Genomic DNA, 23,795 nt, shown 5'->3' on the forward strand with positions numbered 1-23,795 from the left:
AAATGTCCTACAATTTAAAACCTGGTTCCTAAATCTCTGTCTGACCATTATATAATCTATTTGATACCTTTTAGTATCTCCAGGATTCTTCCATGTATACAACCTTCTTTTATGTTTCTTGAACCAAGTGTTAGCTACGAATAAGTTATGCTCTGTGCAAAATTCTACCAGACGGCTTCCTCTTTCATTTCTTAGCCCCAATCCATATTCACCTACTATGTTTCCTTCTCTCCCTTTTCCTACTGTCGAATTCCAGTCACCCATGATATTAAATTTTCGTCACCCTTCACTATCTGAATAATTTCTTTTATTTGATCATACACTTCTTCAATTTCTTCGTCATCTGCAGAGCTAGTTGGCATATAAACTTGTACTACTGTAGTAGGCATGGGTTTCGTGTCTATCTTGGCCACAATAATGCGTTTACTATGTTGTTTGTAGTAGCTTACCCGCATTCCTATTTTCCTATTCATTATTAAACCTACTGCTGCATTACCCCTATTTGATTTTGTGTTTATAACCCTGTAGTCACCTGACCAGAAGTCTTGTGCCTCCTTCCACCAAACTTCACTAATTCCTACTATATCTAACTTTAACCTATCCATTTCCCTTTTTAAATTTTCTAACCTACCTGCCCAATTCCACGCTCCGATCCGTAGAATGCAAGTTTTCTTTCTCCTGATAACGACGTCCTCCTGAGTAGTCCCCACCCGGAGATACGAATGTGGGACTATTTTATCTCCGGAATATTTTACCCAAGAGGATGCCATCATCATTTAACCATACAGTAAAGCTGCATGCCCTCGGGAAAAATTACGGCTGTAGTTTCCCCTTTCCTTCAGCTGTTCGCAGTACCACAACAGCTAGGCCGTTTTGCTTAGTGTTACAAGGCCAGATCAGTCAATCATCCAGACTGTTGCCCCAGCAACTACTGAAAAGGCTGCTGCCCCTCTTCAGGAACCACATGTTTGTCTGGCCTCTCAACAGATACCCCTCCGTTGTGGTTGCACCTGCGGTACGGCTATCTGTATCGCTGTGGCAAACAAGCCTCCCCATCAACAGCAAGGTTCATGGTTCATGTACTGACTCAATTCCATAATCACAGAGATCTGCTCCTCAGTTTAGAGCTACAGAACTGGATGTAGAAAACGAAACAAAAATTAACCACCATGACGGAGCAGATGCTGAACAGTAGTTGATCTTTAGTAACGCAGCAGGCTACAGATCTTAGGCCACACCTGGGATGAAGAGGTATATGTTCCTCATGAGGAGGCTTAGCACTCCCAGCATTCCTTCTTATGACACTTTTTAGGTAGTGAGCCTTTGGACTGAGCCACTTACAAAGATGAGGGTTGCCTATGATAGACCCTGCTTGAGATGTTGCAGGGACCTTCAACAGTTCTGAACAGCTGTTGCAGTGTCCTTGGTCCACTATGGTACCCATCACTAGTGTAGAGAGCTCATAGAAAGAGGGTACCAGTTCCAGTAGTAGCACAGGTGATTGCAACGAAGTTGTCTCTAACAACCTTGCCATTAGAGTCTGCTGCAGCGAGTGGCAGAAGTATATAATTGCCAGTTGGCCTTTGAGAGAGACCAACATGACAACTAGTCTATCAAGTCGCGTCAAAAGTGACAGAATCACTGGAAAGCTAAAGATGATAGCTGGTCAGAAAGTCCCAAGCAGATGACGTAGTACCCCCCACAGGGGTGGTGTGTACTGAATTCTCCAAGTAGGTGAATGGGACAGAATGAGTTTTAAGTTCAAGGTAGGCATCTCAAGTTATGTAAGTTCCTTGCCTGAGGGTAAATAACTGTTGTGTGTGATAATCACTTGGAGAATTCGCACTCATTCTGCTACTGTTACCAATGTGATACCCAACAGAATCCACTCACTGAAGAAGTCTAAGTAAACCAACATACAGACTCATCCAGATGCTCTTTTGGGATTGGTACAGTTCCAGCAGAACCCAATGTAATCCCAAAAGGTTTGAAAATGTTATTCGGTGAGATACATGTCTTGGAGATCAATGCAGATTGTTGAACAGGAGGACGTCATTTGTTGCAGTTCTGGCAGGTGAGAGTAGTATCAATTGCACCATTAAATTATCACTTTAAGGGCCTCCTGGTTAGGCAAGCAGTGCCCAAGAGTATAGGTCACATCTTAGGATGACTGTCCGTCATCACCAGGAGTGGAACAACATGTGGGGGGATCTGGCATCCCTGGTGTCACAAGAGTAGTCATATCCTGACATTATGTCTCATTCTTCTTATCTAATTTAGAGGGTTGGGATTAGTCTATGGCTCCTTCAGCCACTGGTTGGTGTAGGGCTAATGTTCTGTAGATTTCCAGGGAGAGATTTCCCGAAAGGGAGTCCTGGCATTGATACATGTTGCAGGAGAGCACTGGTTCCCCTCTTGGGGTTGAGAAATCAAGGTCCTCGAAGATGAAGCTGCACAAACCACACAAGGGAGGGAGATGATTGACTCCGCAAATAAGCTAGAATGGCGCTTGCTCACATGAGTGTCTCCAGAAATTGGGGTTGTTCATAACACGGGAAGACATATTCCCAAACCGCTGGCAGTTAAAGGATCACATAGGGGTGGGAAATATGACTCCAAATCACAACAAGAGACAGAAATACGGAAGTGTGGGTGACAATCTGAGCAGTTCTCTTAGGTTGTTCGCAGATGATGCTGTAATTTACCGTCTAGTAAGGTCATCCAAAGACCAGTATCAGTAGCAAAGCGATTTAGAAAAGATTGCTGTATGGTGTGGCAGGTGGCAGTTGACGCTAAATAACGAAAAGTGTGAGATGATCCACATGAGTTCCAAAAAACAAAAAAACAAAAATCCATTGGAATTTTGATTACTCGATAAATAGTACAATTCTCAGGCTGTCAATTCAACTAAGTACCTGGGTGTTAAAATTACGAACAACTTCAGTTGGAAAGACCACATAAATAATATTGTGGTGATGGCGAGCCAAAGGTTGCGTTTCATTGGCAGGACACTTAGAAGAAGCAACAAGTCCACTAAAAAGACAGCTTACACTACACTCGTCCGTCCTCTGTTAGAATATTGCTGCGCGGTGTGAGATTCACGGAGGACATCGAAAGGGTGCAAAAAAAGGGCAGCTTGTTTTGTATTATCATGTAATAGGGGAGAGAGTGTGGCAGATATGATATGCAAGTTGGGATGGGAGTCATTAAAGCAAAGACGTTTTTCGTCGCAGTGAGATCTATTTACGAAATTTCAGTTACCAACTTTCTCTTCCGAATGCGAAAATATTTTGTTGAGCCCAACCTACATAGGTAGGAATGATCACCAAAACAAAATAAGAGAAATCAGAGCTCAAACAGAAAGTTTTAGGTGTTTGTTTTCCCCGCGCGCTGTTCGGGAGTGGAACGGTAGAGAGATAGTATGATTGTAGTTTGATGAACCCTCTGCCAAGCACTTAAATGTGAATTGCAGAGTAGTCATGTAGATGTAGATGAAGCGTCCAATTCCACCTGTCTGCTTTGACCCATGACATCACAGATATGGCGGAAACGACCATCCACTATGACTCCAATAGGGTGCCTACGACGTCATTATGTAAACATGACAACAAACACCAAAATACATTGAAAAACCAACACACACACACACACCTTTCACAAAAAACCTAAACAAACTAATGGGACAAGCATGGGAAATTGGGGTTTTTTGGCTGTGGACAAACTAAATACAAACACACCCCACTACACCAAACAACAAAAAACACTAAAATAACAAGACCCCACAACCTTCCCAAATCCCACTACACACAAAATCCACTGGAATCAATCACTTCCCTTGACCTATATAGGTCAACAGTAACTACCAATACCACACTATAAATCTCAAAACTTTCACCACACTCAATCCTAATAATAAAAAAAAATAACACACTAGAGAATCAAAATTGCAATCGAACATTTCCCTTGACCTGTTATCCTTACGACATCTCCACATATAGCCATCCCTTGTCAGAGATGCCGGAACTTTAGTAAACCTCATTTCTTCATGACACACTGAACACTTCACGACTTGACAACACACGGTCCCCCATCATCAACCAAAAACTGTTGACCTTGTCAGTCATATCCATACCTACCAAAGACATAAACAAAGCAATTTACCAAAATTCACACACGACGAACAGAAATAAAACAACAATAACATCAACATAACAAAACCAAAATCGTTAACTTACTGAAAAATATTCCACTGAAAGCACAGTCATCACTAATACCACACACGTGCAATGCTACCACGCAAGTGAACCCCATACACCACATAACACGCTACCCATAAACACACCACCAGAGTGAACCTATGACCGCAACAATACGCCACCTATAAACACGTCACACATGCAAACTAAACAAAAAACATCACCTAACATACAACACACAAACACACCACCAATAAGCACCACTGATCACATCAAAATGACACCTACAAACATGTCACTCTCACAAACTAAACTCTGCGCCGTCGTGATGTCACATACCACAACAGCCTTATGTCATGGGTCAAAGCTGACAGGTGACATCAGACTCTTCCGTCGACACCAAGAGACAACGATTTTATCATTCTCATGAAGGGAATCCTCCTAAAAAGCAAGGATGAGCGATTCGGTGCCAGGTGAGTCTCGATGTACACGAAGCAGGAATTAGACCTCTTGCTTCTCCAAATTTTTGCGCATTGCTCATCCATATGCGGTCCAGGTGAAAAACCATGTACCACATTCAGGTTCTTATGAGAGGTTACAGTGACACATATGTCATCTAGATTCTTACAAGAATGTAACACTTAGGACTAGGTAGGAGTTGCTGTCTTAATTAAGATAGAACCACTTCACAGATTACCAGGAGAAGAGATTTTCCTAAATACATTTTCAATATTTTCTATATATAATATGGGCTTAGCAGTTAGAAATGACCATCTGTTGGTTAAGGTGAAAACTGGGAGTAAGTCGAGGAGTTTCCTTGACTTTGTTTTCCTCTTATGGCATGACCCAAGGCAGGAATGTTGTTGTGGTCACAACAGGATGCATTATAACTATCAGGTCTGTCCAAAAGGACTGCAACAACCTCACAGATTAGATTAGATTTACTTTCCAATTGATCCGTAGTGAGGAGGTCCTGCAGGATGTGGAACATGTCAGCACCAGCCGATAGCTTTACTCTTTTCCCTGCATTAAATATCTGTCATATGGCACCTACTCCATTTGAAGGCTGTCCCTACAAGTTACACCCCCCTCCCCCCAGTAGGAACAATGGCCACTTGGATTTATAGCAACTGACCAAATGGAGAGGCACCCAATCCTCAAGCATATGTGGAGAAGTAGCAGCTCGGGCATCAATCGTGTGTTCTCTGCATAACCAAGTTAACCAAAAGAAGTGTTGTAAAGTAAAGTGGAAAGAGTGATATCTATGACAGATGTCAAAAGGAAATCTGTCCACGAGGCCAAACCTGAAAGCAGTGACAGTCTGAGTAAGGTTGCATCTCGGGAAAAGAAGAAGTAATACAATGGCTATGGGTTCCATATTCTCTAGCATGTATCCACAAAAGAGTTGTGAGTCTCCCGAAGGGTGCATCATGAAAGCTGATAAAAATATCATCACACAGACAACTGTTATATACTGTTTTATATGAAACAGTTAAGATTATGCAAAAACAGATAAACAAATATGGAATCAGTGTCAAAGGAGATAGTAATCAATGTGAAGGTTTAATCCTTACAACACTTCCTGTATCAGCTCTGTGTTGAACATCATTATGATAAAATATTGTGAAGGAAATATACCGAAATATGTTTATATAAGGCATGCAGACACTTTATTCAACATGTAAATGTCACTACAGATATTCGGATTTAGATTATAACATGTTCGATATGCCTACCATCATTGGTGGTGCAGACAAGTAGCATAATTCTGCATGACCAGCTGAAGTTTTGGAACATCCGTGACCACCTGAATGGCTGTTTCCAGCTCGGCAATGGTTTTAGGGTTACTGTTGTACATCTTGTCTTATATATATATCCCCACAAAAAAAGTCGCATTTGTTCAGATCCAGAGAATACGATGGCCAATTGGGGCCCATGCCAGTGGCCTTTGGGTACTCCAGAGCCAGGATGTGGTCCCCAAAGTAGTCCTCCAGGACTTCAAACTCTCTTCTGCTTCAGTAGGGTCAAGCTCTGTTTTGCATTAACCACATCAGTCAAAATCAGGGCCATTTTTGATAATGGGATGAAATCATTTTCCATAACATTCATGTACTGTTCAGTAATCACCATGCCATCGAGGAATGTAGCGCCAATTATTCCGTGACTGGACATTGCACACCACACAGTCACCCACTGAGGATGAAAAGACTTCTCAATCACGGAATGCAGATTCTCAGTCCCCCAGATGCGCGAATTTTGCTTATTCACAAGCCTATCCAAATGAAAGTGGGCTTCATCACTAAACCAAACAATACAATCCCCATCATCCTCCACAGCCAACCGCGTAGTTAAAACGTCCTAATGCCCACCGTTCAGAAGTTATGAGAATTTTATTTCATATAGTTCAATAACTGTCACCCTGTATGTAAAATTAAAGCATTTATTACTCCATTCATAATCACATGAAACAGATTTTGATAACCAAGAAATGCCCGGCATGATGAATTTACAGGAATGTTACAAAATCATCATAGGAACAAAATATCTGCATATCCCACTTTATTCCTGATGAAGTCCATTTGACCCATTCTAGCACTACCAAAAGACTTTAAGAAACAGATAGCATTTCACACAAAAGTGTGTCTGAGCTAGAAGTGAAATTAGACATGCAACCATCTAGCCCAAGCTTTTACAGAAACATACGTTTTCCTGGTGAATAAAGTTTTACAAATCCCTGACACATCAATGAGCATAACAGACATTACCGGCTATAAGAAAAACTACACTAGTTTCTCTACTTCAACATCAAAGGAAGGATCAGCTTCTGGCGTGGTAATATTAGCATAAATGTCATTAGCCATAATCTTATTGACAATAATCTGACCAGGTGAATGTAGTTCTTTCTTTCACAGCATCTACAAAGTTAACTACAAACCAATCTTCAGACCGAAGACAAAAACAACAGTGACAGTATACAAATAAAATTTGTGCAGCAGACATTGAAATTCAACTTTTTTTCCCCAAACAACTATGACTGTGATTTCTAATGCCAAAAAGATTCTCAGCATAATTAATAAAGCACCTTCCATGGAACATAATGTGATCAGTCAATATGATAGGGAACATGCCAGTTAGTTTAAAAATGTAATGCATTTCAAAAGTGAAACGCTGGCAATTGCTCCGCATGTACATGATCACCATTTATGATAAACTACAGCTACTTTTAATTTGTTTCATTTTTATTTTGCGCATATGAGATTCATATTATATTAAGTACACATTCTGTATTTTTTTTCTATGGAGTATGAATGGTCAAGAAGATTCGATTTCAGTTTGTGTTTGACGTTATTTTATGGTATTGCAGTTTTTTTAACTGTAACAATGATTACAACAAACTTCATGGGTAAGTAAACTTACTCTGAGTCTACTGTCGTTACGCTATTGTGTTTAAACAATAATTTACAAAAAGTTCCACAGTGGATACAGCGTATTATTCTTACACGCTTGCGTGCAACGGATACTTCCTTCCTCAACTACTTAAATTCTGAATAAAAAACGTAGCTTCCATCCCCTATGGTCCATTATTGGCCATAGTTTATCTGTTTTACTACGTCAATATAAGACACGCCTGGATAAACATGAAACTGCATGTGGTTATACATCTAGAAATGTGCAGCCTTGTTGGCAGCCGCTGTCCCAGTGGAGCGCTAATCGTCAATGTTAATCTTATTATACAGCTATACAAAATTTCAAGACTTACCAATTCGTTGTTAGTGAATTTATAGTGTTTTCTATTACGTTTCAACCGAACTGTTTTACAACGTTTAACTTTGTTTTTACGATCCCTGGCCATTTCTCCAATCGAATTATCTCATGCTTTCATAAAGCACAACAGATTTCCCAGATCACAACAAAGCCAAACATTTCAGTCCATGTCCATAAACAAATGCAGCTGCCAGCTGCCATCTTCTGTCAGGTCTGCCACAATACTGTCACACAGATCAACAACTACCGATATGAAAGTGTGCAGTGATGCAGTTTTCTTAAAGATGAACCAATAAACTGAACTCATTTTATTATAGGGAAACCGTTATTTTCCATTTCCGCATAAATACTTTAAAGCTTAATTATCACCGAAGTGAGCATAAAATACATTTTCGTGTTACGACTAATAGTTTAAACAAGTAAAATTACTGTCTCCTGACCATAAATTTTGATAACATAGAGAATAACGTACTACTTGATTTAAAGCAGGAAATAATACTTACACACAAATTTTTATTTACGTAAAGTTGCTTTCATAAACACTATGGAAACAATTGAGACACGAGAGACACCTCTGACGCACGTTGCGTCCATAGACAGCAGTAGGTCATGAAATCTGGTAGCATATTGTATTTGGTGTTACATTTGTAATTGGTGTAAGGTGAAATGCCTCCGAAGAAGGGAAAAGCATCCAAGAAGAATGATTTTGATGCTGACTCCGAGGAAAATGTCAAAGGAAAAAGTGTCAGTGGTGATTCTAAGCCTGCGGCACAGAACTCTAAGAAGAAACAGAAGAACAGAGCGAAACAGGACGACTGGAGTGATGAAGAGGAAAAGTCTGACAAGCTGAAGTCTCAGGTAGTGTCTGACGAAGAAATAATCCCTACCAAACCACAAAAATCGACCAAGAAAAAGCAGAAAGGAAAAAGCAAGAAAGATGATTGGAGTGACAGTGAAGATGAGAAGACTGACAAAATAAAACCAGATGCAGTGAGTGATTCTAACACTGTAACCTCAAAGCCAGCGAAGAACCTGAAGAAGAAGGCGAAGAGTAAAAGTAAAAAAGATGATTGGAGTGATGACGATGATGATCAGGGAAATAAATTTAGCCTCGAAGCCTTAGCAAATGAAGATGAAGCCGAACCCAGGCCTGGAAAGAAAGACAAAAAGAAGAAAAGCAAGAAAAGGGATAGCAGTGAAGATGAAGCGGATGGTGAGAACGAAAACGACGGCGATCTTGATACAGAGAGGACGTCGAAGCCTGCAAAAGCCACTGCTAAAAAGAAACAGAAAGGAAAGGCGAAGAAAGATGACTGGAGCGAAGAAGATGACAAAGTGGATGTTTTGAACACCGTGTTAAGTGACGATTCCAGTGAAGAAAGATTTTTAGCCAAGCCTGTTAAGAAAGATAAGAAACAGAAACCCAAAAAAAAGGTTAGTGAAGAATCTGAAGAGGGGTCTGATATTGAGGTAGAAGAGAAGGTTCAGAAACCAGTAAAAGATGGTGTAGAGCCGGTACTTAATAGCAAAGGAAGTACTGGACTAAAGAAAGAACTCAATACTAAGACCTCTAAGAAGAAAGGTAGGGATGTAAGTGATGACAGTGACAGTAGTATAACTGAGAAAGTGTCAGAAATGAGTGTAAGCAAAGAGGAAGAGGAACAAAGGCCAGATAGAGTAAAGAAAGAAATTAATATTGGGGATGCATGTGAAACTTTGACAGAGGAAGTTGGGAAAATGACGTTGGGAAAAGCTGATGATAAAGATAAAAGTGAATCCGCAGAAATTGCTGCAACGAAGGGAAGACATACAAAATCAAAAAAGGATGAAAAAGTTGTTAATATTGATGTGGAAGTAGATGTTGATAAAATTGAAGTTGGAGAAAAGTATAGGAAGAAAACTAGCAAGGAACAAAAAACTGTAGACAAAGAAGATGCAGATGATGATGCGAAGGAACCAGCAGGTACAGTAATTATTCATAAGTAAGTTTGTGACATTGCTTAGAAATGTTCTAACATTGCTGCAAAGCTTTTGCCTTATAAGTTGCTGAAAGTTGTGATGACAAACTATTGTCACAAATATGCTTGATACAGGCAAAGAGTGCAGTGTTGTCAGAAGTGCTGCATTATGATAAAAATTTCATCTTCAACACTGAAATCTTCTGGTAGTAGGCCCAATTGGAAGTGTTTGATTCCACCCGTTTGCTTTTACCCGTGGTAAGGGTGTCGTGGTGTGTGATGTCATTACACTGTGGAGTTGGTTGTGTTTGTGGATGTTGCCTTGTTGTATTTGATGGTGCCCTCTGGTGTGTGTGTGTGTTTTCACAGTTTCTTTAGGTGTTATCAGTTTGCTGTTGGTTTTCAGTAAGATGATAATTTATTGTGAGACTTATTTTGTTAGGTATGGATATGATGATCAAGTACAATAGTGCTGTGTTGCGGTTGCAGATGGGGGAGGCCATTTTGTCCCTGATTAAATTATTAAATTTATCCTGGTATCTGAACTAATTGCTGAAATTGTGAACTGCAGTATCAACTGTGAGAATGAGATTGACGAGAGTTCTGGGGCCTCGTATCAGCAATGGGTTCACGTGGCGGTGTCAGCGGTATAACATTTACCGCTACATTGGACGTGGTACCTGGTTCTAGAAATCTAGGCTAGCCATGAGAGAGATTGTTTTGATGATATACTATTTGTCATGTCATCGATAAGTTTTTGTGCACGAGGCGTGTGTGTGTGTGTGTGTGTGTGTGTGTGTGTGTGTGTGTGTGTGTGTGTGTGTGTGTGTGTGAGAGAGAGAGAGAGAGAGAGTGTGTGTACTTGGGGTGGCCAATCTAGTTTGCAGCACTGGAATTTGGTGGTGGTAAGTAGTTTTTTTCTGTCTGTTGTGCTCGGTTTGTGATGTTTTGTGTATTTATGGTGTATTGATTGTTTTTTAATTTCTTTAGTGAGGTTTGTGTTTTGGGTTTTTAGGTGTTGTGGGTTTGGTTTTATTTTTCATAGTGGTAGGCAGTTTTTTAGTGTCATCAGCTGGGTTGACCTATATAGATCAAGGGAAGTGTCTGATTCCAGCTCGTGAAGTTGTAATTTTTGAGGTACCGACAGTTGTGGTTGAGCTATATAGGTAAAGAGATGTCAGATTCCTGTAGATTTTTGTTGGTGTAGCTGAATATGGTAATTTTTTTCTTTGTCATTTTTGTTTTTGGGAACAATGTGAGTTTTTATTTTTATATTTAGTTTTTCCCCCACCCTAAAACTCCCAATTTCCCGTTAATTTGATTATATTTTAGGAGGGAGATGTTTTTGTTTTATTTACATAGTCATTGGTGCCATATTGGAGACACTGGGAATGTCCATTTCTGCCCTATTGACTGTCAGTACAATAATGAGATTTTCTAAAAAGAATACATATAATGGCATTACAAAAGACAATCATATACAATAATTGTTGATCTGTACAGTTACATAGCCCCCAACCCCAAATCCCGCAGTTTTATTTTTCATAGTTGATGTACATTATGTATACAATACACACCAAAATATTCAAAAGACATTATCATCTAATACATTTTTTCTGATATTACCTTGCAGTTTGTTATTTATGATTGTTACATATTCGCTTGCAAACTGTCGTGATTAGCATGGCAGAGGGTACATGTCATTGTACATGTTATTACCTGGGCAGTTTCCTGTTGCATTCACATAGGAAGTGCAGGAAGAATAAGCGCCCAGATGTTTCTGTGCGCATTGTATTTAGTCTAGTATAGGCTTCGGGACCCTTGTGGGAGTGATATGTGAGAGGTTGTAATATATTCCTACATTCAAACCTTAAATTTGGTTCTAAAATCTTTAGACATAGGTTTTCATGAGGATAATTTGCCTCTATCATAAAGTGTGTGTGTGTGTGTGTGTGTGTTTGTTTTTCCCTCCTTCTTCTTCTTCTTCTTTTTTTTATTATTTTTTTTTTTTTCTTCTCAGGCTTTTTGTGATACTCTTGTGGATCAAATGTGTTGTATCCCTTCAGTATCCCCCACTTTGTCCTGTTTGGTGAAGGTCTCGTACACAAGTGTCATTTTTGAATGTGTTACATCAGTGTTTGTGTGCAGTCTAACTGTTGACTGATAGCATTTCCCTGGTATTCTACCAGTGAACCACAGTTTTCAAACTGCTTTACCTGCAGCTGAACCTATGTGCTTGTTCAATTTCATATCCCTATAGATTAAAGCGACTGGGTTGGTTGGCCACTGTGGTGGATAATTGAACATGGAAGATAGAGGTCAGAAAGTCGGTAGTCCTCCACCCAGGTTGAGGGTAGCAGTAGTGTTGTGAGCTGGTGCTTGCTAGACATAAGAGAAACAGCAGCAGAAAACCATTCATTTGTTACTCAGAGTTCATTAGTAGTCAGACATTTGCACCAGGCAGTCAACACACACAGACTTCAGGAGCATGCACTCAGGTGTGTGGAAGATGCTGTGATCAGTTTGCAGATCATGGCCATGAGCAGCAGCAGGTGACAGAGCGGTTGCATCAGTGCCAGTGGCACCACAAGGCCGTTGACCCAGCAGGGAGAGCACACTGTGTCAACCATGCCATCTAGTATGTGCTGACAACCTTGGGTGAGAATGATTGAAAGCATGCATGAACAGGCTGGAGATAGCTCACAATAGCAATCTCTGCTCAGAGCAGATGAAGGCAGCAAGAAGATTACCTTTACGAGTGATCACTCCAGAGATTAGAATAGGCCTGAGGTATTTCTGCCTGTCGTAAGAGGCAATTAAAAGGAGTCTCGGACATTTCGGCCTTATTGGGATGGTGCTCTGTAGGGCTTGACCTCCATTTTTCAAAATTTTCCCGAAGAGCGAGCCAATTGGGGAAGGGTGCCTTACATGGTGCGTTGTCCATCGTGCCTTGAGATCCTTCGCCCACTTTCTCGTTGTCATATTGCAGTCCAGCCCATTCTCTATCTCCTTCCAGGGTGTGTTTTCCACCCTGCACTATGCAGTGTCGCTTTTTGAGTTGATTATGACCATGGACTTCTTTGCACCTCATATCCAGCATGGTAGCCAGTCCATTGTGGTGAGGCTGCCATACGTGTACCCTGTTGGTTGTAGCCCCCCTGACAACACAGGGATCACTCTGCTGATGCCTGTGCCATTAACGTCCCTCGTATGCCAAGGAGTAGATGCCCATCACCATGGAGCATCGGGACTCTTGCCAAAGGCCATCATGCCAGGTGGCTTCTGCTGTGGCTGGGTGGCACCCGTGGGGAGGGCCCCTGGTTGGAGTGGGTGGCGTCAGGGCTGATGACGCACGATGAAGCGTACCACGTCATCACTTGCTGGTGGTCAAACACCAGCAGTCTCTAAGCGTTCAAAGTCTAGTAGAATGCAAGAAAGTATGGCCTTAAATCATTGCCCTCCCTGGCCACACCATGGGAGGAACACTAAGGCCGCAGCGAACCTTATTCAACCCAGAACCTCATATGTATGAGAACTAATGGGGATCCTTTGTATTGATGAAGCCACAGTTTATAAAAGAGCATTTACAGGACAATTTTGGGAAGGTGGAGTGCTTGTCCAAAATGCGATCTGGGTCAATCTTGATAGAAACAGCATCCTCTGCCCAGTCAAAGGCTTTACTCGCCTGTAACGAGTTGGGGGATGTTTATGTTCCCATCATGCAACATAAGAACTTAAATATGGTCCAGGGTGTTATATTCAACAGGGACATTCTTTTGCTGCCTGACAATGAGCTGCATGCCAATTTAGAGCGGCGAGGTGTTCATTTCATGCGGTGCATCCATCGGGGTCCGAGGGATAATCATGTTGGCATTGGTGCCTTCATCTTGGCCTTTGAGGGTGACACCTTACGCGAGAAGGTCAAGGTGATGGTCTACCACTGTGATGTTGAACCATATATCCCTCCTCCAATGTAGTGCGTTAAGTGCTGGAAGTTCAACCATATTTCTTCCCACTGTACGTCCAGCATCACATGTTGAGATTGTGAACGTCCATCACATCCCAATACTCCATGTGTCCCACCTCCCATCTATGTCATCTGCGGAGAACATCATTCACCTTGCTCGCCACATGGCAGGATTCTATAAAAATAGAGAGAAATCATAGAATACATAACCCTGGACTGACTGACCTGCACTGAGGCTAAGAGAAAATATAAGCGCATACATCCTGTCACTATGACCACCTCATATGGTACCATTACAAAAACAGTTGTAGCCCCATCAGTTCTGCGAATTCCAGTCGGTTCTCAGAGCCCTTGATGGTGGGGGGACACTTCCGCCCCCCGCCCCCTCCCCCCTGTTTCTCCCGCACCACCTACTTCAGAAGCACTGCCCCCCCCCCCCCCCCCCCGAACCATCAAGGACAACAGACCCCAATTCTCAGCTGGAGAAGCATAAGTCGTCTTCGGCTCCTCTCACCAGGAAGGGGTCCCTTGGGTCACTCCCTTCCCAAGTTTCTGTTAGTGGGAAAGATGGCGCCCGCCAGTGGCTGAAGTGCCTAAAAGCTGCTGGTTGTAGGGTTTCATGATCATCCTCAGTCCTGGAGACTGAATCAGTGAAGCCGTCCCAACCAGAGAAACCCAAGGAGCAGTGAGAAAAGTCCAAAAAGAAGACCCCTAAGACCAAGAAAATTGCGGTGGCACCCACTGCTACCTACAAGCTCTATGTCTAGGGGTGAGGTGGAGATTCTGGCATGCTCTGAGGACCTAGATCTCATTGGACCCCGAGCCACAATGGATGTAGACTGCTCAGGCCATAAGTCAGGGGTAGAAGGTGACCCTGCGGTGCAAACTACCTCATTGAATGAATGGTCCATGCCTCTTCAGTCTCACGATGATATCATCCTCAAGTGGAATTCCGCCGGTTTCTTCCACCACCTGGCTGAGCTACAGCAACTCTTAAGCTTTACACCTGCTTTCTGCATTTCCCTCCAGGAAACCTGGTTCCCGGCAATGCGGACTCCTGCCCTCCGCGGCTATAAGGGATATTACAGGAACTGTAGCGACTATAGTGTCAGGTGAAGTTTGCGTTTAGGTCCTAAACTCAGTCTGTAGTGAAACTGTCCCCCTTCAAACCCCTCTTGAAGCTGTGGCTGTCAGAATGACGATGACACAGGAAATAACTGTCTGTGATGTATGTCTTCCTCCAGATGGTGCAGCACCCCTGAATGTATTAGCTCCACTGATTGATCAACTCCCTAAACCTTTCCTATTTTTGGGAGAATTTAATGCCCATAACCCCTTGTGGTGTGGCACCGTCCGTACTGGCTGAGGCAGAGATGTCGAAACTTTACTGTCTCAGTTCGACCTCTGCCTCTTAATGGGACCCAGTCGCGAGGGAACTCCCATGAGGAATCGATGCTAAAACAAGCAAACGTCAGGTACACTTTCTGAAGTAACTAATGGAGATAAAGACCTGAAACTTTTGCCGTGTACAGTTGAAACGTCATTCTTAAATCACATAAAACAAGGTTAATGTATTTTATATATTTCATGAGTAATCATTTTTTTGTTCTATAAGACAAAAAATTAAAACTTTCCTAAATACCTTGGAGCTTGTAAATCTGTTCTTTTTATACCACTGGTCTATTTTTTTATCTAATTAATCATTGTTGTATTAACAAGAGATACTGTAAATCTGATGTCTGTAGCAGTCATAGTTTTTGAGAAAAGTGTATCTGAAGGTCAAAAAATGTAGTTTTGAGAAAAATGGTATTAAAGTCTTACATGCAAGAAAGTAATGTACGATGTCATACACACACACTTTTAAAACATTCCAGGGCTGTACTGTGGCTCAGCTTCTTGATCTTTATCTTCTTTTCTTTGATCTTCTGGCTATCCTGGCCTCCTTGGTAGCATTTCTTGAAGAAATAGCAGCATAACAGGTACGGTCCATGTCAGTCTTTTTCAGTCCCCTTTCAGTATTGATACCATCCTTTGTTCCCAAGAGTCTTAATACATCAGTCTTCTTTGACACACCAGCATTGAAGCACATCACTGCATCATGATCACCAAATTTCGTTGTTTCTTTTCAAACGAAAACAGCTTTTGGTAACCTTGTCCAAATGACAGAATTCAAACTTTCATTTGGGTTTTAAGTTTTCCCATGGAGACGCTTTTTCAAGAGCTCTTGTTGGCTAAGGTCTCTGAAAATGGGTTTCACAGCTAGCAGGATTTTTTCTGGAATTGAATGTTTGTGCTTATAGCTGGAAGATGTACCTGGGTTGTTGAATTTGCACCACCTGTCAGGTCCCCGTGGACAAAGGTTATGTTGTGGTTCCTCATCTGTTGCAATTTTATGAAAGAATATAGCCCAGATGGCTCTCCTCATTGCTTCCACATTGTTGCAGTTATTTCTAATGGCCATACCATAATAAGTCTGGATCCTGTCTATTTCAGCCTTTGTCAGGCCCCCTTTACCACCTAACTTTTTTTCCTTACATATCTTTAGAAGTTGTGACCCCATTCTTTTCTGTACATGTCCTATACATTCCAGTTTATTAATTTTGACTCTAGGCCCATAGGGTTTATCTTCTACCACTTTCTGATAAGCCTTACTGTTCCCATCCCCAAGATAGACTGTATAGAGGATAACTCTTGACTGCACAGACCTTTTGAAAATGTTAGCAACACCAGCCACTTCCATGCCTCCACTAGAACCATCATAGTCCTTTTTGCACACATGTTGTATAGTGGGATTTTTGCTACAGATGTCACAGAACTTAGTAATACTTTCAATATCCAGAAACTTCCCAGTATCAAAAGAAGTTGCTGACACAATGCCATTTAGGGATGTATACCCACGTTTCTGCCAACTGCCATCAAAACCAGCAGAAATTTGCCTTGAGTCAGATTTCGTATCATTCAATTGAACTGCTTCTTTGGCTGCTTTATTTGCTTCTTGTTACGTGGGATGACATTGTATTGGCAGTACAGCTACATTCCAAACATGTCGAAACTAAATTACAAACAATTCTCTTGGTTTTCACTACATCTTCATGCAAAGTAACGTTTCCACCACAGTTTTTACAATTTGTGTGTTTTTTGATAAGTTCACGTAATAACCTCATGGAGATCAGAATGTTTGTGTCAGTAACAACAGAAACACTGTTCACACCACATATTGCATTCTCACGCATTTGAGAGGCACTCGGAAAACCGGCAGCACCTAGAAGCTTCTTGCTTGAATCACTGACACTCGCACTGACTTCACTTTCAATATTATTTTCTGCTCTCTGTTTAAAACTAGCAGTTTCTCGGTTTATTTTTACATATTTATTTCCACGAAACTTAGCCTTATATCCAAACTTCCTTATTCTACCCATTGTGTTGTAACGTTTCACAAAATCAATACATTTGTATCACCAAAATGTAAACAACTAGGATGAAGAAACTGACAAACAATAGTCGACAATGCAGACAGGCTGGCAAACATCAGAATAACAATTCTCTCTTGCAACCCAAGCAAAGAGTATTTATATCCATGGAACATAAATGATTTTTGTCCTATAGTCAATGCTGACTACTGCGCAAGACACAGCAAAAATGGACATGGCACTAGTTACCATGCTGTAAGTTTTGGCACATGCGCTTTGTCCTTGTGTGTCCTCCACCCTAGTGCTTTCAGGGTGGAGGTTTTAATGTGTTGCAAAGTGGTTGGATTTTGCTTTTTATCCTCATGTTCAGCCAGCCATGGTAAACTACTTTCTAGTTCTAACCTCTTTTACCTGTTTCTTGTGTCTGTGGTTTTCTTGTCCCCTTTTGTCCATTTAAGTGTGGCATTGTTTCCTTTGGAACAAGGGCCGATGACCTCAGTTTGGTCCCTTCCCCCTCTTTTAAACCAGCCAAACAACCAACGACTGTTAAAAGGCTGCACAGTCTTGGAAAAGAGCCAGAGACCTCCAGGCTGGAAGTCAGTAGCATCTGAAGTAGGCCCTTCCATGTGGCCTACCAGTAGGAGAGCACTAAGTCCACAGCAATGGACTCAGCATGAACAACAGTGCTGTCACTAACAGTGCCTCTCCCTAAATACTAGGAAGGCCTGTGGCTGTGACCAGGTGGAAGCTCTTATGCTGAAATTACTGCCGCCTGATGCGCTGTGGCCTATCGCAAATGCCTTCAACTATGTTTTGGGGACTAGCGACTACCCCTCTGTGTCGAAACATGCGGAGATTGTTGGCACTCCCAAACAAGGCAAAGAAGTGAGGCTTCCCCAGAACTATTGACTAATAAGCCTGCTCCCTGTTCTATCCAAAGTTTTTGAAAGAATCTGTATTAAATGGCTCATGGAGCATGTGAATAGGGAGGGGATTGATTCCCCCAGAGTAGTTAGATTTCCGGCATTGCCACAGCACGCAGTACCAATCACTGCATGTTCTCAAGGACATGAGACCTCTGGAGTGTCGGAGTACTCAGGGGCAGTATTTTTTGACATCTCCAAAGCTTTTTTAAAAAATCTCATTTTGTTTGTTGGATTTGTTGGGTGTGGACGTCCCATGACACCCGTTCAGGTTCAACAATGATCCATACACTCAGTCTTTTCATTGCAGAGGGCAGCTATCCCTCTGACCGAACACGCTAAACTACTGTACCGGCAGGCGTTGACTGCGTGTGGCACAAGGGCTTCGTCTACAAGCCTTTTGTACTGGGTGTTCTGATGCCACAGGTCAGACTCATTGTGTCATATTTGTGTGACTAGACATTTCATGTTTGTGGCAAAGAGAGCGCCTCAACAAATAGACCTATATAAGTGGGAATGCCACAGGGGTTGGTTATCGGCCCTCTGATGTACTCCCTGTATACATCTGAAGTGCCACACACTAACAGAGTATCACTCGCACTTTACGTGGATGACACCACTCTAAATGCGCATTCCCTAATGATCGATGTCGTTTGCTGCCGCTTACAGAAGCCACATGATTTTCTGGGGGCTTGGGCAACGAAATGGCAGCTGAAATTTAATGCCACTAAAAGCCAGGCTGTCATAATAATGAGACATATAGTGCCCATGGACCTTCAGCTGCTGCAAATCATGGGAGGCCCAATCCCCTGGTCTCCCATGGCTAAATATCTAGAGGTAACTGTCAGTAGGCACCTCATCTGTAAACTGCGCATCCGTGAGGTCTGGGGGAAAGTGAATGGTCGTTTGAAGGTGCTGTATCTTGTACTCAACACACAATCGATGCTTCCTCCACACTGCAGAATTAACGTTATCTGGCACTGACCCAACCAGTGCTAGAATACGCATCTGTAGTGTGGGGGAACACAGCCGATACACAAAAGTCAGATCCAAGGGGTGCCAGGGAGAGCTCTGCGACTAACCTTGCACCTATCACTAGGCTACCCAACAAGGGCCTTGCATGAAGAAACAGGGATCCTCATGATAAGGGATCGCATGAAACAGACTGCCCGACGGTTCGCTGAAGCATCATGGCAGTCTCACAATAGGCTCATTTTAAGTCTGAAAAACCAGCAACACCAATGACAGACCACCAGATGGCTCTACCTGTTTGGCAGTGAGTTAGGAGATAACACAAATGCATCAATGCTTCAGACATAAGAGGACACACACAAACGTTAGGGTAATAAAGCACATATAGAGGAAACACAGGAATAGTTAGAAAAACTTAGCCTGTACAAGCACAGACCAAAAGGGCTGGCCTTTAGGAAAAGACCAAGTAGAGGATGCAAAGACTCTTCGTAGAGACCAAGATTCTGGCCCCCTACCAGCTTCTACTGGGATAACATCTTCAAGGGCCATTGAAATTCACGTAACAGACACTCTCATAAAAAGAGAGACAGGTTTTCAACTGAGCAAGTAATGGAAACGCCTACTTAGCTCTGTCAAGGAGTCATGCCTCAAGGGAACACAAGATCTATTCGCTGGGGACACTCCACAGGGTTTTGCATCTTCAACCAACCGGTGCGATGCCGGGGACGATGCGAACCTGGGTCAACGCCCACAAATGGATTGTTGGCAGCTGTAATTGGAGCGTTGGAACTCACAATCGGAATGTTGACAGCCGTAATCGACCGTCGGTGCAGGGAATCAAAGCCCGACTGACGGACATAAATAATATCGAAAATGAGCAGACAGACCAATCCATAAGAACCACCTGATCATGGCGGAAAGGTTATTCACCGAATTATCGTGGGACTTTAACGATCGCATTTGGCTGGACACCCGAGAGCCTTGGAAACAACAAATACACTGGGAAAGCCTCCAATCTCATATTTTGTTCTTTCTGGCAGTAAGAAATTGCCGACAGTGTATACCAATTGTGTCAGTATTCACTTTATTTTGGCTAATTGCATGAAGTAAACAGCTTACATCTGTGGACATGAAATGACATTTGTCAATATTTAGCATTAGATGTGCTGAATGTAACCTGTTCCACCATTCTTCCAATTATTGTACGTGCTCTTCCATTAATTTCAAAAAAAGAATAATGTTGTGTAGCTAAACCATACACTGTCTCCATTTGTCCCCTCAGCACTTCATCCAATAGCTTTGGAACATGGCCACCGCATACATAAAGCTAAATGGCATCCATTTATATTGATAGTGATCCCATGGAACAGTAAACATGGTCTTTGATCAATTTTCTTGAGCTGCTTTCAGTTGATATCTACTCTTCAAATCTATCATGGAGAAATATTTACATTGACCTGGGTTGCCCAAGGTCTCCATTATGTTAGGTATATCTACATCTACATTTATACTCCGCAAGCCACCCAACAGTGTGTGACGGAGGGCACTTTATGTGCCACTGTCATTACCTTCCTTTTCTGTTCCAGTCGCGTATGGTTCGCGGGAAGAACGACTGTCTGAAAGCCTCCGTGCGCGCTCGAATCTCTCTAATTTTACATTCGTGATCTCCTCGGGAGGTATAAGTAGGGGGAAGCAATATATTAGATACCTCATCCAGAAACGCACCCTCTCAAAACCTGGCGAGCAAGCTACACCGCAATGCAGAGTGCCTCTCCTGCAGAGTCTGCCACTTGAGTTTGCTAAACATCTCCATAACACTATCACGCTTACCAAATAACCCTGTGACGAAACGCACCACTCTTCTTTGGATAGGAGAAGTATCTATGACCGTTCTTACATCTAAGTACTGTTAATTGCGGAAAAACCTGTACTTGTTTGTTCCATCTTATGACTTCTTTCGAACAATTAAAACAGCTTCCTCCCTCTGAATTACAACTTTATTCTATGCCATCAGTCAACTGCTGGTTGATTAATTCTTCCATTATCAGTTGCAAGTGCCTAGGAATTCTAAATAGCTTCCTTAGACTAGAGTTATTCCCTGTTAAATTTCTGTGTTGTGTTACATGTGTTGTTGGTAACAATCCATTGGGATTGAACAGGCTCTTGGATTGCAGTAACAAAAGTTTCCTTAAGTGAGTTATCTTTTCCTTTTAAATGGTTCACTTTCTCACTTAATGCAGCGGCACTGACAGTTTTCTTGTGGCACAGGTCTCCACTCGACGTACCCTAATCATCCGTATCTAAGACATTGAAATTGGCAATCAGTAGTCACTGTGGCAGATTAGTATGCTCGAGGTGAAATGCAACAACTAAAGTTTGTAACCAGTTAATTGTATTAGGTAGTCTAGTGATGTTATTGACAAGTCATCTGCTGATGTAATCTTTGCATCGTCAATGGTAATGTGGTGGTATGAAGATATGTTTATATTTGACATTTGTGTTCATTGAATGTTTCATATATGTAACAACAGTGAGTTAACTAAGTGTTCCGATTAACTAGAGCTGAATATTCATTTTGTTAGCCAGTAGATGTGTTTTTCATGTATGGCAATTTGATTGGTATATCAGAACAGGACGAAATAGTTCATGGGTGAGTGGCTGGATTTCAGTGTACAATGGGCACATTAGGTGTGCTTGCCGAAATATTGGGCATGTTGGACTTCCGACGTCTGGCTGGTCACCTGTGAACTATTTTATCGTGAAGTATGCCAGGAGATTTCCCAGTGGAATACAGCTGAATTATCCAACCTGGAGTATTGTGTTAGATAGAGTTGGTCATAGACCCAACCTGATAGAACACATTCTGCATTCTCTTGATGAGCTAGGTTTGGGCTCATAATACATATGTGCGATACCTAACAGGTAATCTTTTGCCTGTGTCTTCAGTGTTGTTTGGGGATTAGGCAACTGTTTGAAAGAGTAAAATAACAAATTTTTGCAATCAGTTTTTGTGGGTGAATGGAAACATCCTTAGGGTGCAATTTTAGGTGGTCATGACAACCAATTTTATATTGTCATGTGAGCTTCAATTATAGGTAACCAAATGATAAGCACCAGTTTGTTTTTGTTCTACAATACATTTATTGTAATGTTGTTTTACCAAGAACCGCCTGAAAATTCTGTCAATATATAGGTGACCACTTACTATGTTCATATGCTTTCCCAACATGCTGTTGTCTACCAGGACTTCATTCAAGCAGCAGAAACTCCAGATAGGAATATCAACAATGTAGCAAAAAACAGATTCTACTTATCATAAAGAAGACAACTTAAGTTTCAGGCAGGCAAAATTAAGACACTTGCATAAAGCTTTCAGCCACAGCCTCCATCAGTAAAAGAGACACACACACCTTTCGTACACGAGCAAGCATACCTCATGCACACATGACTGCCAACTCCAGCGTCTTGGACCAGAATGCAGTATCACGTAGGATGTAAGCAGCAATCCGGAGGGGGCAGGGAATGGGAAGGGATATTAGTGCACAGGTGGGGGGGGGGGGGGGGGGGGGGGGATGCAAACACTGTCTGGTGAAGTGTGCAGGGACAAGAATGCCTATAGATGTAGTGTCAGGAGGTTGTGGAGCAGGGAAGTGGGGGAAAAAGGGGGGCAAAAAAAGGAGAGGAGTGGGGAAAGATGGGTGGATGCATTGGCTGATGGCAACAAATAGAGTGGTAAGTGAGAATGCGGAGGTGATGATAGGACAGATGGTGTGGAGACTATTGGGTGGAGGAGGTGGGGATAGTATGCCACTCCCAATCCCTTGTCACAGCCCAATCCACCTATCCAGCATTTCCTATTGCGGTTCTGTACTGCGTGTATCTGGTTGTTGCATAATGTACCCCAGAAAGACCTCGGCTGCTTCAGCACCAGCAGTGTGAGAAATCTTCATGCTCTCTTCTCCTGTGTCCTCTTCTTCACCACTTTCATCATTACTTTCTTGCATGCTTTTGATTATTTTTTCATCTGTTAGTTTGATCTGTATCACAGTTTTCCTCATTCAGCCACTTAGTAACATCTTCTTCAATTTCTCCTCCTCCTGGAAGGTTGTGGAACATGTCTGTGTACAAAGTAATTGATAATTCCAAATTGACTGGCTCATCACTGTCACTCACTACTTTATCTGACTTGGCAACAATTTATGACCATAATATTCTCCAGCTCTTCATTATGATAGTGCTCTCCACTTTATCTCATGCTTTGGCTGCTTGGAAAAAGTCATCACGTATGTTAATTGCTTTCCATGCATAGTCTCGATAGTCGTTTTCTCTTTTGTTCAGCAAGGAGATGAGAAGGGAATGTCAATAATGACATGTAATTGATTCCGAAATTCCCTGGTCCATGGGCTGAATTAGGGCCATTAAATTGGGTGGAAGAAAGAGTGCCTGTATATGTTTACCATCGGACTGTAGAGAAACATCTGAAGGATAACGGGGAGCATTGTCACTTATAAGGATAGCTTTCAGTGAAAGCATTTTCTTCTTTAGCGCTTTTCTCACTGCTGGTACAAATGTTTCATTGAACCACCAAGAGAATACTTGTCTGT

General features: G+C 42.0%; 2 protein-coding genes across 2 annotated transcripts in view; one reads left to right on the forward strand and one right to left on the reverse strand.

Annotated features, from left to right (window-relative positions):
- The window catches only part of LOC126278022 (uncharacterized), a 44,132-nt gene extending 35,669 nt beyond the window's left edge, over nt 1-8,463 (reverse strand). The window contains exon 1 of the mRNA XM_049977742.1: nt 7,957-8,463. Within this exon, the coding sequence (XP_049833699.1) occupies nt 7,957-8,049 (93 nt within the window). The 5' untranslated portion in view covers nt 8,050-8,463. The remainder of the gene's footprint in view (nt 1-7,956) is intronic.
- Nucleotides 8,464-8,503: 40 nt separating this feature from the next.
- LOC126278020 (ATP-binding cassette sub-family F member 1) overlaps nt 8,504-23,795 on the forward strand; it is an 86,641-nt gene continuing 71,349 nt past the window's right edge. The window contains exon 1 of the mRNA XM_049977737.1: nt 8,504-9,924. Within this exon, the coding sequence (XP_049833694.1) occupies nt 8,628-9,924 (1,297 nt within the window). The 5' untranslated portion in view covers nt 8,504-8,627. The remainder of the gene's footprint in view (nt 9,925-23,795) is intronic.

Source organism: Schistocerca gregaria, chromosome 6 (assembly GCF_023897955.1).
Source record: "Schistocerca gregaria isolate iqSchGreg1 chromosome 6, iqSchGreg1.2, whole genome shotgun sequence".
Classification (NCBI taxonomy): domain Eukaryota; kingdom Metazoa; phylum Arthropoda; class Insecta; order Orthoptera; family Acrididae; genus Schistocerca; species Schistocerca gregaria.